This window comes from Cucurbita pepo, chromosome 11 (genome assembly GCF_057944985.1).
Source record: "Cucurbita pepo subsp. pepo isolate OVF chromosome 11, ASM5794498v1, whole genome shotgun sequence".
In the NCBI taxonomy this organism is placed as follows: Eukaryota; Viridiplantae; Streptophyta; class Magnoliopsida; order Cucurbitales; family Cucurbitaceae; genus Cucurbita; species Cucurbita pepo.
Genome location: NC_141808.1, coordinates 3,613,833 through 3,624,862, shown reverse-complemented (window position 1 = coordinate 3,624,862; position 11,030 = coordinate 3,613,833). Strand labels below are relative to the sequence as shown.

The 11,030-nt window shown below is 35.2% G+C and overlaps 1 protein-coding gene across 1 annotated transcript; it reads left to right on the top strand.

The window, feature by feature from the left end:
• Positions 1 to 2,943: 2,943 nt before the first annotated feature.
• LOC111805311 (NADPH--cytochrome P450 reductase 1) lies at positions 2,944 to 10,256 on the top strand. The gene is made up of 18 exons (XM_023690319.2): positions 2,944 to 3,563; positions 3,692 to 3,751; positions 3,873 to 3,949; positions 4,057 to 4,114; positions 4,242 to 4,325; positions 4,416 to 4,452; positions 6,326 to 6,395; positions 6,505 to 6,699; positions 6,785 to 6,877; positions 7,042 to 7,267; positions 7,343 to 7,426; positions 7,513 to 7,664; positions 8,336 to 8,432; positions 8,671 to 8,820; positions 8,927 to 9,004; positions 9,081 to 9,203; positions 9,307 to 9,420; positions 9,856 to 10,256. The coding sequence occupies exons 1-18, from the start codon at positions 3,216 to 3,218 to the stop codon at positions 9,934 to 9,936; spliced, it is 2,127 nt and encodes a 708-aa protein (XP_023546087.2). The 5' UTR covers positions 2,944 to 3,215; the 3' UTR covers positions 9,937 to 10,256.
• The last annotated feature ends 774 nt before the right edge of the window (positions 10,257 to 11,030 follow it).

The window sequence follows — 11,030 nt, the reverse complement described above, 5'->3', positions numbered from 1 at the left end:
TTCACCAATTCGACCAACGACGGTTTCTGTCTATTTAAGAAATTTGGTTTGTACCTTATTATTAATCGAACCAAATGCATGTTAGGCCTAAATTCTCTTTCAGTCATACAACTTTATCGAAGAAAAAATCGATGTTTTTATATTTTAAAATGAAAAAAGAACGAAAATTTAATTATCAAAATAAAATACTTTAAATTACATTATAAAATTAATCTTGGTTTTAGAAATAGTTTCAAGTTTTTATTTGATTTTTATAATTTAGTTGGCTATTTTTTATTTGACCATAAATTCATTAAAAAAAAAAAACAATTTTAGGGCCCCTTATGGTTAACAAATTAATTAAATGCATATAAGATTATTGTACAAATATATGGGAAGGAATAAAAATTAGTATAAATTTAGAATTCGATGAAAAAAATTAAAAAAAAAAAAAAAAGCTTAAGAAATTTATTTACTTTTATTTAAAATGGGAACTCTTTTTTTTATTGGTCCACGTGGGAGCACGCTATAATACTTCCCGTTTTGGACGTCTTCTACCTGTCGTTTCTTTAAAGGCCAAAAACTCGCCAAATTTAGCCGATTAATCGGCGAGGAAATTATTGAAATTTTCAAGAATGTTCTAAAGTATTCCATTAGAGTTTGGAAATTAGACCAAAGCTATTCAATCATTTTTGACATCTAGTGCTTGTCTTTATTCTAATTCTTTTAATTTTTTTTTCTTACGAAAAATATATACGACATGCATGAGATTCTTCTACGTGAAATTCATGATTTCATACGATAATGCATACAATACTTTCATGTTTTCTTTACAAACTTTCTTTATGAGGCTAACATACGTACATAATTATGACGTTTCTAACATACTTTATAACATCTATTGATATATAGTGTCTCGAGAGTTATACATATGGACATAAGATTCATATGCATGCAAGTACGAAATATCAAATAAAACACATAATAAACAATCGTAAGACGCTGATTGTGTTGAAGATTGTTGAGAATGAGTCTCACATTGACTAATTAAAGGGATGATTATGAGTTCGTAGGTAAATAATACATTCAATGGTACGAGGCCTTTAGAACCTATATTCAAAGGATCAAATACTATACTATTGTAAAAGTTCGTGATTTCTAACAGTTTGATGATACAACACGATAATTTCTTCCAACTAGCTATACTGATCTTTACTAACTTCAGTTGCATCACAAACAATAGAAAGGAAAAAAAAAAAAAAGAGTAGTGGGAAGGATAACTACTCATTTACTTTCGCTACGAGGAAAGAGTGAATTTCATCCAGTAAAATTATGGTCCGAGCTCTTTATTTGATCAAGTCTTTAAAATAATATTCATATTAAATTGGTTATAAAAATCATTTTCACCCAGTAAATCAAAGAACAAACCATTATAAGTAGTAATTCATAACTCACTAAAATTAACCTCGTGTGAAACATTAATTTTTAATTTATGAATATTTATAAAACAAAGATTAAATATTTCATGGTATAGTCTACTCATTTTATAGATATTGCCCGTTATTGCGATCAAATCATTTATAATAATTATAAGGTGGGTTGTATCAACAGTATAACTAAACATCTAACCTTATCCATATATTACATATATTTTATGTTATTACATAAACGTGATTCTTGGATTGTCAACCACATATTGTCTAAGATTACATTAGTAATGTTGAACTTTTCATACCATAGATAATATTAAACGAAAAATAAAATAATCAAAATTATTACTAAAAATTAAATAACTTATTACGAATTTTAAGAGCATAAATGCCAACGAATAACATTTATAAATTTTATTTTGGCCCACTTGAATGCTGATTTAAAAAAAAAAAAAAAAATAGCAGCGAAGAGTTTGTAATACTCAACCCACATATGTATCTAAGTTGGTTCAAACACGAGGTTGCTCCCCTTATATTTATCATTATGAATGTACCTTGTCACATTATTAGGCTACTATGATTAGCAAGAAGTCTTTTATAGTTGACCTACATATGTATCTTGGTTGGTTTTACGGGAAACTAACTAGTTGCACACCTAGACTAGTTAAACCTAGAAATATGACATTTATGCTTCAAGATAAAAATGAATGAATATCTCAAGGTTAAAATGGCACACGATGGTGTTTTAGAGCAACGTCGTCTGCTAGGTTCTAGTAGCTTATGTCTATGCTTTCTTATTTTACTTACTTTTTTGTCTTCTCCCAAGATCCGTCTTTCTTACATATAAATAAGACAATGGTACTAAAAACACTTAATTTTTCACGTATATATCCATGAACGAGCAACTCAGCCACTTAGCTTTGAATGTCTTTAGCTTTTTATAGATTAATTTGGTATGTTAGTCAATTTTGAATATGAGCACTCTGAATTTATGTCAATCTTATGCTCTTCCAAAAATACTCGTTTGAATTTCTTCAAAAGAGACGAAAAAAAAGACTAGAAAGTCAAGATCCTCGATTAGCAAGTTTTTTTCAAATATGACCACGAACATCCCAAACATAGCTTTCCTAACCTCACAATATTTATCTCCTATTTTTTATTAATATTTTTTTAAAATGAAAAAAATATGTAATTAAATATCTTCGTGTCACGTCATACATATTATAGCTATTCTATTTCGGTAAAAAATTAGTTCGAGCATATCATAATTATCCTATTTGTATAGAAAATTATAATACTTACGCTCTCTGCATATAAATTTAAATTGAAAGGCGGAGGATGAACGAAGTATAGATGCATTAAAAAGTTGGAAATTTAGTAAATATTTTTTGAAGATTAAAAAATGTGTAATCGTTGATGGAATAAATTTGTAATTTTTTAAATGGACAAAACTTAACCATGGTTAAGTAGGGTGGCGTTAGGTGGGTTTGACTCTTTGGGTTTGGTAAGCGTTCTCTCCGTTTGGTTCACGAACGCGCTCTCACAATAAACCCATCAATCTCTTTCTTTCTTCGTTCTCTCTCTTTCTCTCTCCACCTACAGCCAACAACCGAGGGAGAGAAGTTTCATCATTTTTCCTCTATTTTTCTGGTCATTGTTTTGCCTTAGTTCTGTAGCTGTTTTCCGTTTCTCGCCGGAATCCGGTGCTATTCTCTGAGCTTATCATTTCGTCTACCGGATTCCGCAGGTTGTTTTCTATTTTTTCTTCTTCTTGTTTTCGTTCAGTTCCAGTGTTGCTTTGGCCGTATGCAGTCGGAATCCAGGTCGATGAAGGTCTCTCCGTTGGAGCTTATGTCGGCAATAATCAGGAAGGCGATGGATCCGTCGCAGGATTCCTCCGAGTCGGTTCGGGAAGTAGCTACTCTAATCTTGGAGAACAGAGAGTTTGTCATGATCTTGACTACCTCGATTGCAGTTCTGATCGGCTGCGTTGTGGTCCTTGTTTGGAAGAGATCCAGCGATCAGAAGGCTAAGTCGTTCGAGCCACCTAAGCAATTGATAGTCAAAAAGCCTGAGCCGGAAGTCGATGATGGCAAGAAGAAGGTCACTGTGTTTTTTGGCACGCAGACCGGTACAGCTGAAGGATTTGCAAAGGTGTGCTTGTGGAAACACTTGTTCTTTTACCGACTTGGAGTTTTCTTTTCTCGTTGGATTGAATTGTTAGCTAGGCTACTGCTGAATGCTGATGGTTGTTTTTTTTTTCGTCTGATTTTGGTAATTAGGCTCTTGCTGAGGAGGCGAAAGCTCGATATGAGAAGGCGACTTTTAGAGTGGTTGATTTGGTATGCATGACCAGTTTTTTTTTTTTTTTTTTTTTTTTTTTTTTCTGTCTGTCTTCGAATGGCATTTTCTAGATTCTGATTGGCTCTAGTTTTTACACGTTGCTCTATAACTTTTCCGCAGGATGATTATGCAGCCGATGACGATGAGTACGAAGAAAAGTTGAAAAAGGAGACTTTAGCTATTTTCTTCTTGGCTACGTGAGTTTCAACGCACTTTTCTTGTCGTTGGTGTTTCTTTTCCTTCTTAATTTATCTTCCGCTGGGCTTTTGAATTTTTCTTTCGTTATAATTATCCGCGCATGCAGATATGGGGATGGTGAGCCAACGGATAATGCGGCACGTTTCTATAAATGGTTCTCTGAGGTATATTCTTACCGTTCCCTCAACTTTTTGTTTGTTTGTCATTGCATTATTCTACTCTTCAAAGTTTGACTGAATTAATATGTGTTTGTCTTCTAGAGCTATAATTGATTTGTGCTTTATGTATTAGGGCAAGGAGAAGGGAGAATGGATTTCAAATCTACAGTATGCAGTATTTGGCCTTGGTAACCGGCAATATGAACATTTCAATAAGGTTCAATAACATGAAGATGTTCAATTTTCGTACCCATGTTAAATGAATTTGGAGGCTTACTCTTGATTCGTTTTTGTGTGGTTGAAACAGATTGCAAAAGTGGTGGACGAACAGCTTGCTGAACAGGGTAAAATTACCTTTTCGTTTTAACTTCCTCTGGTTGATTACTATGGCGCTCCTTATTACTATTTTATTATCTAATAAGAAACTAATTTGGACAATGTTTTTCTAATCTTAAACCAAAAACATATATTTGAAGGGATGTTTGACCTCTTTTGCATAGTTAAATAGGATCTTCCGCAGAAGTTGTGGGTTATAGTATCGAAAACATCTTTCTGTCAGAATGAAAAGACATAACATCTTAGTCTTGTGTTGTGAAAAATAGAAATGGATTAAAGAACATGCAAATGGTTTATCATTAATGTCTGTCTTTCAATCCTCTTCAAACTGAAGCTCTTGTTTAATAATATGGTTATGACTTTTCATTTGAAAAGGGTTGCATCGAGCTCAGACACTTGGTTACTCAAATTTTATCGTGGCCGAGAGGGTTTTGTAGCTCTTTTGTGTAAAAGTAGCTCAAAATCCACCAATTTTTTTTTAACCAACAAAGCATCAACATAACTTGCCTAAAAAACGGCAGGCCGCCAAGTTGGATAACTCATCTAAGTACCAAGGTAGCAAAGAAGCTGACCATTATCTTTTAGCAAGAAGTCACCATGAAAATTAGCAAACAAAATGCTGCTGCTTATCCCTATAATTTCGTAAATGTAAACTGCAATATAAGTGCAGGAAGCAGGAGGAAGCTCTCAAAACATAGATGAAGCACGAACTAGGCATTTGGTGGCTATTTAAGTCCAAATAATGTCTTTTGATTGCGTTGAAGGTCATGCCAAACATCCATTTCATTTGGGCCTTTTCATTGCGTCGCTACACTCATACTCTACTTTTGAGTTGGAGAGTATTTATTTCTTAGGGTGAACATGTGGTACAGCTAATGATACTTTTGCTTTTAGAAAATTGGTCTTGAGAAGGGGATGGTTCAACTTAAATGTGAGCCTACTAGAACAATGATACCATATTGGAGAATAAATAACTTGTGTCTCAGTGAGTTCTGCAGATTTAGTCATTTAACGAGTTATGTGTGAAATAAATAAAAGGTACAAGAGAGAATATGAGAGAAACCCAACCCCACAGCCAATAGAGGTTACAAGAATGCCCTGCAATTGGCCATAATATCTGTAGAAGAGTAGTTACAGAAGGATCTACATCTATATGGGGGGGTTGGTGACGTTGGATTTCATTTTTGTAGTTTATCACAAAGCTTAATGCTTTCAAGGAGAATTTCACAAATTAATATCTTCACCTTTTTGGGGTTGCAACTCTTCCAAATGATAGAGCATAAAGGGCTATCTAACACTCTTTTGGAGGAGAGAATCAATTTTCATTTGTTGAAATAGCTCCAAATCTGCAATGTCTGCGTACAATGCATGTATGTTCAACTTCTTAGTAATAACTGCCGTAGATAGTCATTGATGAACAGAATATGTAACTGTAACTACACCACCATCGATTGATTTAATAATCAAAGAACTGTAGCCTTGGATGTCTTGAAGTAGTAAATGCTGTCACCTTTGGGGTCTGTGGGTTCATGTTTCGTCAGTCACCTCTATAGGATGTTTAATATTTTATGAGTTTCTTGATGCCCAATGTATGATGATCACATGTAAAGTATTCAAAGAATGAGTTAGTTCTAGACAGCTGTGATTAAAGAAGGGGAAAAACAAAAATAATGTCTTAACTACTATAACTAGTCTAATCAAACTTGCAATGTCATATAAGCATGTAGCCACTGCTTATCGAACTTAAAAACCCATGACATTTAACCCAGAAAAAAAATAATTTGATGGCCGTCTAATTTCACTGGATGTATTACATATGGTGAATTTGGAGCTCTTTGTCCTTTTTGCATGAGCAGCAATATTTGTTCTGTGTATTTGCAGGTGGAAAGCGTCTTGTCCCAGTGGGTCTAGGAGATGATGATCAGTGTATTGAGGATGATTTCTCTGCTTGGTATTAAGAACATCTATAATGGACTATTATCTCATTGCAGTAGATATTCTATTTACTCTGTTTTCATGTATGGAGAATGACCAGTTCACTGATTCCTGTTGTATCTTAGGCGTGAAGCATTATGGCCTGAGCTGGATAAGTTACTTCGAGAGGAGGATGAATTTACAACTGTTTCTACCCCGTATACTGCTGCTGTATTGGAGTACAGGGTTGTATTTTATGATGCTGCAGATGTATCTGGAGGGGACAAGAAATGGGCTTTTGCAAATGGTCACGCTGTTTACGATATTCAACATCCATGCAGGTACCTTAGAAGTGAATACTTCGGATCTAAATTTGCAACAATTTCTTGCTCACACGCACCTTTGTTATGGTATTACTGTCTGCAGGGCTAATGTGGCCGTGAGAAAGGAACTTCATACTTCTGCATCAGACAGGTCTTGCACCCATCTGGAGTTTGATATTTCTGGCACTGGACTGACGTAAGTCTTGCTTGATATTTTCTTTTTTCTAAATATATATTTCTATTATTTGCCTAAAACCAATGCTAATACTTCTGATGTATTGGTCGCTAACATAAACGAAGAAAATTTGTTGTAGTAGGAGACAATACATTGACATTATTATGCTGTTTTTTTTTCATCAGCTATGAAACTGGAGATCACGTGGGTGTTTTTTGTGAGAATTTGGATGAAGTTGTAGAGGAGGCAGTTCGTTTAATTGGTCTGTCACCTGAAACGTATTTTTCTATCCATACTGATAAGGAAGATGGCACACCATTAAGTGGAAGTTCATTGCCGCCACCGTTTGCACCTTGCACTTTAAGGACTGCGTTGACTCAATATGCAGACCTTTTGAGTTCACCAAAGAAGGTTTTGATTTGGACCTCTTGCTAATATGAGTACATTTTATTTCTTTCTCTTTCTTATTTTTTTTCCTTTTTGCAGTCTGCCTTGGTTGCTCTAGCTGCTCATGCTTCTGATCCAGCTGAAGCTGATCGACTGAGACATCTTTCATTACCTGCTGGAAAGGTATCATACAAGTAAATTGATTGTCACAATCTTCTGTAGTACTATTCATTCATAGATTTGTCACCTTTTCTTTTCAACATTTATAGGATGAGTATTCTCAATGGATAGTTGCGAGTCAGCGTAGTCTCCTCGAAGTTATGGCTGAATTTCCATCTGCAAGGCCTCCGCTTGGTGTCTTTTTTGCGGCAGTTGCCCCACGTTTACAGCCGAGATATTACTCTATATCATCTTCTCCAAGGTACAAATTTAGCTGACAAATATTATCACTATTGTAACTAATGACAAGGCTGAAAGTAGCTCTAAAAGTTGGATAAAAGGTGAAATAGGTTTTTTTTTGAAGTTCCAGACACGTTACAGAGTAGCCATTAGGGTGTTGAAATTATTCTTTAGCTGAAGCTTGGTCCCTTAACATCATTATTTAAAATTGAAATTAAAAAAAAAAAAAAGGAAAAGAACTTGATCAGGATGTTGGTATTTGGAGTCGTGTGCATCAAACTTTTATGATTGCATCAACGGAAGAACTTGGAATCTTCACAAAATTTGGTGGTTGTGTTATACACACAGACACTCAGACACACACATATTGTTGATATCCATGAAAGGTCAATAAGCAAACAAATAATTTTATATAAGTTTTCTAAATGAAAGGGATGAAAATGAAAATTTAGTGGCATTTATTGCATATTTAAGGGCAATTGGGAGCAGGAATGATTTGTAGAAATTAGATTTAGTTATTTTTACTTCAAGATGCTACCAAACTTACCCATGATAAAAAGATAACTTATCAAGCTTTGTTTACTCAACATAATAGCTACCAAGTTTGGAACTAATTTTCCTTTTAATGTTAGTATTTCCTTTCCTTTCGCGTGCATAAAATTTTTATTGAACATTCTGGAAATATATTCACAGGATGGCCCCGTCTAGAATTCATGTAACTTGTGCATTGGTCTACGACAAAACACCAACAGGACGAATTCACAAAGGTTTATGTTCAACTTGGATGAAGGTACTTTGATTGTATTTCATTTCATTTTTTTGGTCGATAATAAACTATATTCATTAAGAGAAAACAACCCCCTCCGGATGGAGATAATCACAAAAAGGACTTCCAATCCTGTAGAAGGAATAATTACAAAAAGTTTGCCATTTCTTTAAAATGAATATAATTTAAGTGATGACAAACCACTATGTATATATAGCATATATTGGGAAAGGGATATAGTTTTGATAATTTCTCTGCGCAGAATGCTATTCCACTAGAGGAGAGCCAAGCATGCAGTTGGGCGCCAATTTATGTTAGGCAATCGAACTTCAAACTTCCCACAGATTCTAAATTGCCGATTATCATGATTGGTCCTGGAACGGGGTTGGCTCCTTTCAGAGGGTTCTTGCAGGTTGCTACTACTGAACTTGTTTTTATATACTGAATTCATCTTCACGCAACAAACTGATGAATTAGTTTGTATGAGCCTATTAAAATATTTTGGTTTTAATTTGCAGGAAAGGTTAGCTCTGAAAGAATCTGGTGTAGAATTAGGACACTCCATACTGTTCTTTGGATGCAGGAACAGGAAAATGGTAAGTGGTACATGGTGAATGCTATATTTTATCTTGAATACGTAGTGAGTTTATATAAACCTGTTATTCTCTTTAGGATTACATCTATGAGGATGAGCTGAACAACTTTGTTGAAACTGGCGCACTTTCTGAGCTGATTGTTGCGTTCTCACGTGAGGGACCCTCTAAGGAATATGTGCAGCATAAAATGGTTGAAAAGGTGAACGTCAAAACCCGTTTCTACTTCATTCAAAAGTACGAGTTTGCTGTCTATTCATTCTACTTTTCAAGCTACATGCTAAAACTTCTTGTTTCTTCTGTAGGCCTCGGATATCTGGAATCTATTATCTCAAGGGGCTTATATTTATGTTTGTGGTGATGCTAAGGGCATGGCCAGAGACGTTCACCGAACTCTTCATAACATTGTGCAAGAACAGGTTTCTTCATTACAATCCATCTTTACTGTTCATATACTCGCATCAAACAACTTTATTCGTTCCCCTTGTCAACACTCGTTTTATTGGGCATAATAAGAGCTTAACTGCCAAGTACTTACAGATTTCTATTGCCTCAATGGGTCTGTTTCTTGACGATTTCAATGCAATCATTTTACTTCTTATTTAAGCAAAAAGTTACCCACATATATTTTCGAAGTGCAGCCCAATTCGTACCCTATTTTAACCATCATTTACTTGAGGTAGATCTTGTTGTTTTCAAGTTATTGTGTCTTAATATGCTTTACTCGAAGATTACAATCAACCTAATTGTCTTCTCATTTGCCATTGAGATCGAAATTTTCGTGTTTTTTATTTTCTAGAACTGTACTTCTACTAGCTCTTTCTAATCAAAATTTACTTGCGTCAATTTTCCAGGGATCTCTCGACAGCTCCAAGGCTGAGAGTATGGTTAAAAATCTTCAAATGACTGGCAGGTATCTCCGTGATGTGTGGTAAAAAGGTTTTCATTCCATATCGAAGGGGGGGCATTAAGGTCAGCTAGCTGTAAGCTCAGCTCATTATTATGGCAGATAGGTCTGTGATTCTTTTTTTTTTTTTTTTTTTCTTTTGTTTCTTTCTTTTCCACTCTTCTCTCCTTTTACAGAAGGATTCTTTGTTGTAATTTATAAACCTAATAAGTATGATGAGTAGGAATAGTTCATGAACTCCTGATTTTCCCTGTAAGAGCCAACAAAGATGGTTCGAACGTCACACGTCTCTGTAATTGTCACCTTATTATATATACATACATTAGGGTCAAATTTGGTTTTCATAAATCTATGTGTTTCAATTGGACTCTGTTCAAGTTAGTATTTTCATATACGTTTCTTTTATTTGAGTTCAATCCAATATTTAGGAATGTGGATTCAAATTTACCGGATCAAGAACTTGTATGTCTTAACCAATTGAAATGTTTTTGGTGTGTCATACCCCACCAAATTACTCCTTATTAAAAATTTTTGGGTGTGCTTGTTGGCCTCATCTTCGTCCTTATAACAAACAAAAGCTCTCTTTTCGATCAAAGGAATGTGTCTTTCTAGGCTACAGTTCTTCACATAAAGGGTATAAGTGTCTTGACACCGATTCTGGTCGTGTCTATATGTCTAGAGATGTCATATTTGATGAAAATGTTTTTCCATTCAAGAGAGCCTCACCTAATTCTTCCCCAATCATGCAGTCGACGCATAATGCCCCTGATTTGTGCACCTTGCATTTGGGTAATAGCAGTACTAATTTGGAGAATGATCACATGCATATGTCTGGGCCTACTAACTCTTTGGATGCAGAAAATTTGGTGTCTACATCAGCTTCGGAATTGCCGCAACAATCCTCCGCGTCGCTGCCATTCGAATCGGCGTTGGTTGTTCCGCCAATGATTGAGGCATCGGCTTCTCCGCCAGCAGATGATATTGCGCAATGCCCGGTCGAATCCTCGGCCGTTGGTCAACCAACTGCTGTAGCATCGGTTGCTCCCCTCGCAACGGCTGATACGGCCGTCCCCTCAAATGTGGATTCTGCACCTACTACTCATCCGTATGGTACTCGATTGA

What these genes read in the sequence shown, in the direction of transcription:
- LOC111805311 (XM_023690319.2), top strand. Translation starts at nt 3,216, where the DNA reads ATGCAGTCGGAATCCAGGTCGATGAAGGTCTCTCCGTTGGAGCTTATG. An exon ending in TCTATATCATCTTCTCCAAG is followed by an intron (nt 7,665 to 8,335) that starts GTACAAATTTAG and finishes ATATATTCACAG; the next exon opens with GATGGCCCCGTCTAGAATTC. An exon ending in AGCATAAAATGGTTGAAAAG is followed by an intron (nt 9,204 to 9,306) that starts GTGAACGTCAAA and finishes TTTCTTCTGTAG; the next exon opens with GCCTCGGATATCTGGAATCT.